Source organism: Centruroides sculpturatus, unplaced genomic scaffold, assembly GCF_000671375.1.
Source record: "Centruroides sculpturatus isolate CEXI.00-Female unplaced genomic scaffold, Cexi_2.0 scaffold397, whole genome shotgun sequence".
Taxonomy (NCBI): Eukaryota; Metazoa; Arthropoda; class Arachnida; order Scorpiones; family Buthidae; genus Centruroides; species Centruroides sculpturatus.
In genome coordinates, this window is record NW_019384579.1 from 190,441 (window position 1) to 197,488 (window position 7,048).

The 7,048-nt window shown below is 29.8% G+C and overlaps 1 protein-coding gene across 1 annotated transcript; it reads left to right on the forward strand.

The window, feature by feature from the left end:
* The first annotated feature begins 732 nt into the window (after nt 1-732).
* LOC111624434 (S-phase kinase-associated protein 1-like) lies at nt 733-4,880 on the forward strand. Its single transcript, XM_023367272.1, has 4 exons — nt 733-1,038; nt 3,821-4,021; nt 4,575-4,715; nt 4,786-4,880. The coding sequence occupies exons 1-4, from the start codon at nt 733-735 to the stop codon at nt 4,819-4,821; spliced, it is 684 nt and encodes a 227-aa protein (XP_023223040.1). The 3' UTR covers nt 4,822-4,880.
* The last annotated feature ends 2,168 nt before the right edge of the window (nt 4,881-7,048 follow it).

The window sequence follows — 7,048 nt, forward strand, 5'->3', positions numbered from 1 at the left end:
AATATATTAACACTGAAATTCAGAATTTCATTTATTTATTTAGTTTCTTATTTTTCTCAGAATTTTTAACAAGGGGATACATTAATTTGTATGTAATGAAATGTCTATGTTTATCTTTACAATGATGAGAAGTTACAACAACACACAAAAAGAAAATAAATACAAAATAAAATTAAACAAAATGTTTTAAAAATATTGGTAATATTAAATCATGTTTAATTAACAATTACTATAACTTTACTGTTATAATGTTCACATATTTCTTGTTTGTATTTTGATAATGCATAATGTTAAATATTTTTTATCTTTGTAATTATTTAATATTATGATTATCAATAGTAATTCAGTTCTTTATATACATATACAATAAAACATTTGGTGACATTTTTGCATGTTCAGAAAGATATAATTGCTTATATTTTGCATAATTTAGTTTTAGTTATAATTACATTTGTGACAATGCCGAAGGGCCACCTCTATGCTTCGGCACTACAGGACCGAAGGGTCGACATTGCATTGGCAAAGACTGCAATGACAAATTTATCAGGACCGACACCACTGTGTCTTCTGGGTAGATACACCATTACGTTCGAATTTACGCACGAGCAGTCGCGTCTGTGGGCGGTTGGACTTGGGATGGAGACCATTTAAGCTAAAGAAGTGCGCTTTACAATTCAATTATAGAAATTAATATCCGTTTATTGATTATATAGGCCTAAACTAGTTACATTAATGCTTTTAGAGAGAGAGTTTACAATTGTTCGTGCGTGGTATTTACCTGAAGATCGCTTTCTTGAATTGAGTCCTTTTTTCGGTGAAGACATGTTCTTAGTGGGTACTTGGACTCATCGGCTATCGGCGGTTAAACTTCTGATCACTGGCTATTGGAGGAGCATCGGCAATAAAATGTATCCGAGTGTACACACACGACCAACCTTTGAGGATGCTAACTCTTCTGTCGAGCAAACTCCCTGTCGCGTCATCGAACCTTCTTCTTTATTTGGGGGTCCTCCCCCTCACAATTCTTGTCCTTTTTTGGTAAAATCGTTCTTCACATCCAATGGCAATTTTTTGCATTTGATTCCTAGTGACGCATTCGATGTGTCACTCTCAAACAGGGAAGTAAGTCTGTGGGAAATGATATAATCACATCCGTAGCAATCTTTTTTTTTTTTCCGAAGAAAATTTTTGAATAAAATTTTCTTTTCAAGTCTGGCCTCTCTCACATTACATTAAAAATATTGACTCAAGTTTAAATTTTATACTAAAACTACANAAATCTGCAACAGCTTGAACATTAAAGATACATTGAAAATACTTACAGTAAGCTTAAATAAAACAAATATAAAATACAAAATTAAACTTATGTTAAAATACATATTCATTTTTTTTCAGTGCATTCTTAGTCTCCATAAAAGTAATGTTGCAAATTTTAAACAAAAGTAGCATTAGTGTTTCCTCTACATCTTCCTGCACTTCAAATTATTCAATGTAATTTGACAATAATTATAGCTTTGTTATGGTTTTGCATCTGTTGTTAACTTCATTAACTTCCACTTTGCTTTTAAGCAATAAATAAGAATTGGGAAATGTAAAGTATTGACCTTTTAGCAGAGAGGGAACAAAAGAAGTGAGACCTTGTCAATTGGACCCACATGCAGTAGGGCAATATACCACTTGTAAGGTGTTGACTTGTAAATAGAGGGAAAACAAAGGAAGCACCAACTTTGTCAATTGGACCCACCTGTGGTTAGACGATAGATCATTTGCCATATGGTAAATAACTAAATGTAAACAAGTGGCAGACATTTATGTAAGCTTCACTCTCGTCGGATGAAGGTGGACCCGAGTGTAAACTGTTCGGGCAAGAAAGGGTTGTGACTGGTCGGAAGTCCCCATCCAAAAAACCCTTAAATTGCGGGGAGAGAAGGGCAAGAGACTGGTACATTGTAGTTTCAGGCACTTAGGAAGCCCGCTGAGTGTAGAGAGAGAGTTCTCCTCTGGTAAGCATCTCAGCGACGGGTTAGTGCAGAGACTGGACTGACTGCGCAGTTTAGCCAACTCCACAAGCTGACTGAGGCCTCTCCAAAGTTTAACAGTTCCCGGAAACCAATCTAGTATGCGAGTCATCACGCATTGTTATCCTGTATATATATTATGTTTTTGAACTTGTACTTTCTGTATATAGAATCTGTAAATAAACTGTAAATATTATCAATTTGAGTGTGGAGGTGTGCTTTCCATCAAACCTGGATCACTACATCGAATCATGATACACATGGAAACCAACTCAATGAGACAGAGTTTGGGAAAGAAACTTCACTAAGATCTTCACTAGAAATAATATGGAAAAAAAGACAATTTGCTATTACTGTTGTATAACTTCTGAATAATTAATACATTTAATGGCATGATGGTTAATCAATACAGTAAAACTTATCTGTAAGTATGTGCTTTTATAAACTTAAACAAGTATATCACAGTCTACTCCTAAACACAAATTCAATTGAAAAAAAAAATATATATATATACACACACACACATACACATACTGTACATTCAACATCTGTTTATTTCTATATTCAAATCCGTAAATAAAAAAAAATGTTATTAAATAATTTTAGCTACTACTACCCATTGTTTTGAAGAATAAAACAAATTGAATAAAAGTAATTGAAACAATTTATTCATTAGTGGATGAACTATTCAGAAAAATAATGTAATTTTAATTACAAATTATTATAATGCATTTATTTAAGTAAAATTTTAATAAAGTTTTATAAATGTCTTTACCAATAATGAATAGAAATACTGTACAGCATTGTTGAGTGATAGTTACAGTATTTGTATGACTTAATGCACCATTTCTCCATAAGATCACATTATATGATACTGTAAAAATATTCGGCTCAATTACAGGATCCTATATCCTAGTTTCCTACCAAAGGAGAAAAATTTACAGGGTGTTCATTAACATTTATCTGGGTGCAAGAGAGATCTTTTCAACATTGAAAAGTATATGCATAGTCTATAGAGCAGGGGTGTCCAACCTTTTTGTTTCTCTGGGCTGCATTGGAAGAAGTCAAGGAGTTTTGGGCCACAAGTATATATAATATATACTTGTGGCCCAGTATACAAGTATATTTAAAAATTAACATGTCTAGATTATAATAATAAGTATTAAAACTTTATCAAGAAAAAGGATATTTCAAAAAATTACTTATACAGACACTTTAAATTTTTACTTAAAAATAGATAAATTCATTTATTATAAGAGACAAATGAAAATTTATTTGAAAAACACAAATATTTGTTTTATTTGGGTCTCTAATTAATAAAAAGCGACGAATCGCCATTTTAAAGTGCATTTTTATTCAATTAATATAATTATAAATAATATATAGCCGAAAAAACAGCCAAAGCGCCAAATGATATTTTTTAAAATGCAGAAGCCTGGCACATTTACAAATGCAGAGAAAAAGGGCAAAATATAAATTTTCGAGAATCAAACAAAATAGCAGCAGCATGGAAAGCAGCGGCGTTACAATTATAAAAATGGACCTGCGCAATTGAATAATAAGAAGATTATAGAACGTTTTGGAATTTTCGTTTGGCAAATTTAAATTCTGTTAGTTCGATCGTGAAGAAGGTCTGTTAATCTGACCGAAAACGTTCGACAAGTTTTTAAAATAGATTGCATTTTAAAGGTATTTGGAGTTTATTAATTGATTATAGTAATGCAGGTAGAGATATAAAGTTGCCAAATTGAAAGGTCTTCAAAATTAATTTTGCACAGTATGCCACATTCAGTGGATATTAGTGTTATGATGAGACNGTTATACCTCTTCCAAATGTGAATTCAGTTATTTTAAAGAAGGTGATCCAGTGGGCTACGTATCACAAAGATGATCCTCTTCCTCCAGAAGATGATGAAAATAAAGAGAAGAGGACAGATGATATAAGCTCTTGGGATGCTGATTTTTTAAAAGTTGATCAGGGCACATTATTTGAGTTAATTCTGGTAAGAATTATTTATGCAGCTTGGGATACAATAAATTGGTTTTTCTTCATTTTTTTTTAACATGCCCTAAAACGATACAGACAACTAAGAACACATCTCCACAAAGCTGAATTAAAATATCCAGTACCTTAACATATAAAATAATTTCTTTAGTAGATAAAGTAAATCAAAAGTAGAATGAAATAGCAGCAAGTATACCTTTTTTAAAAGCTTCCAGAGTAAAGCAGTGATGTATTGTCCGTGCACTCTGTGGCTGAATGATTGATTAATAACAGTAATGAGGTCCTATGTGCGTGACCTAAGTTAAATGTTTCTCGGAGCCCCTTCCATCTTGTGGAATCTTTTGGTTCTGCAGGACAGTTTGACTAACTCTAATGGATTAATCAATTTATGACCTAAATTTTTTATTATAAAATGTTTTAAATAGCTAAAAATCAGGATATTTATCCTGGTTTTTAGCTATTTAAAACATTTTATAATAAATTTGGTATAAAATTTTTTAAATAGGTTGCTTCATATTCAATAGTAAAATTTACATTAAATTCTCTTATAGGCAGCTAATTACTTAGACATAAAAGGATTGCTCGACGTAACATGCAAAACAGTTGCCAACATGATCAAAGGGAAGACTCCAGAAGAAATAAGGAAAACATTCAACATCAAGAATGACTTCACACCCAGTGAAGAAGAACAAGTAAGTAGCAACTATTTTTATATACAAAATGCTTTTGCAAAAATTTCAATTACTTAAAATTTAATTTCAGGTCAGAAAAGAGAATGAATGGTGTGAAGAAAAATGAACTATATCAATGTGATCAGCTGTATTGTGATTCCTTGTGTTTTTCCATTTGGTCAATGTAAAAAAAAGAATGAAATATATAATATTATGATACAAATGGTTTCTGATAGCATTAACATGGAACATCTATTCTGTTACTTGTTACTGTTTAATGGTGCCATTTACGTATTACATATACATATATATTTAAAGCAGCTTTGTTCCAGAACTAGATTGTCATTTTGTTTACGAAGAAAGTTTTTTCAATGAATTCACTCAAAATTTCTCTTTCAGGCATTCTACTTTTATATAATAATAAACAATAATAATAGAAATTGTTTTTCAAATATCTGTAAGGTAAGACAAGGAATATTTTAGTAGTTCCATTAGATTGTTTTCATCAATTTTATTCACATTTAAAGATTCCTTTGTGACAGTGTATTCGGGTATGTTTGATTGAGTGAGAACTTCAGTTTTAAAGATTGATATTGATAAAACCTTGCTTAAAAATAAAATATTGTAAAAACTAAATGTATGTTGTATTTTTGTTTTTTATAATGCCAGCTGCAGATATAGAAATCTCAAAAGCCAAATTATAAAGTTCTTTTCATATTTTGGGATTATGTTAAATAAATTAGAAAAATATCAGAAATCTTTATCTTTAATTCAAATTTGATCTTCAACAATTTATTTTTCAGCAGTATTTGACTAGCAATAGCAATGTTTTTTGTATATAAAGATTAAAGACTAGTAGTATGCAAAGTGTGCACTAACCTGTTTAGTACTTTTCTCTCGGTAGCCTACAATTTGCATCCTTTATCAGGACTAATTCTAAAGAGATTTTCATTTTTTATCAGTAGGATTAATTTAGATTAAATTGTAATAAATTAATTTTGACTAGATACTTATGTAAATATTGTTATATAAAACAACATACTGATCTTATTTAAACTCTGAAAGATTATCCCAAAATGCACTCATTTTTATAAGGTTATAATCATAAGTTCAAGAAGAATAATTGCATATACATTTTAAAGAATTTTATGATTATAGCTGAAAACCATGCACATTTGTTTTTGTAGTTCTCTCCATTCTCAAAATATGAACTGGACTTAACAGTAAACATCTTAATGTAAGCAGCAGATGTTTATTTTCAACTAAATTGTCTCCAAAGATTTTAAATAATTCATGAAACAGCAGTTTCATATAAGTCATAGACTACACTAGTAAAATTTTTCCACAGACAAAATTTACTGCAATAAATAGACAATAAAAATTTACCAGATTTTTTTACACATAATAGGGATGCTGTATAATAGTGATGTGTATAAAATCACTTTAATCCATAATGGCCACAAGCAACAAACAGTGCTGTGGGAAAATCAACCATTATGGCTTAGTGAATTTATAAATATTGTTACCAAATTTTCATAATTTCCAAATTTTTTTTTTCTTTTGTGTCAACAATATTGTAAAGATAAACAATAGAGCTTTTTTATTTTAAACACATGCATATATGGTATAATGCAACTTCATGTATACAATAAAAATTGAAATCTGAATACCCTGAAAATTTTCCAGTTATGTAACATCATTGTAAAATGAAACTGACCAAAAATTTAATCTTTTGTCCTTACTTTTGATTTAAAAAATCTATTTTTAGGTTTTTCAAATACTTAATATTACATACTGTGATAACAAAGCATTTATGGACTTTTGTTGTTAAAGGGAAATAATAATAATGCAGAATATTTCAAGTGGATTTTCTAAATATAATTTAGTAAGTCCACGTTAAAAACATTATGCAATTCTTTATTCTCTCATGTAACAGAACTTACATTTAGAATTATTAGATTCAAAAGTGTTTCAACTTGTAGATAACTTTACTGTAGTTTTAAACAGCTTAGAAATGCTTTTTCAGCATACTAAACACTAGTATGACACTATATTTCTTTCTTTTTTTTATCCTAGATTATTTCGTAATGTCAATTCATTAAAATTTTCAACTAAACAACACTATTATCAATATGCAACAGTTCCAAAACTTTACACAAGAAAATTGTCCCTTTAGATTACTCCATGTTTAGGCAAAATAAATTTATCTATTGAATTTTAATTCCTCTATCTGAATATTTTTTGCCTGAGAGAGTAACAAAATATGGACTGCCAATTATTTTCATAGATATTTTTATGGCAGTATACTCCAAACTCCAAATCTAGTACTATAGTAGTAACTGAAAATGATGGTT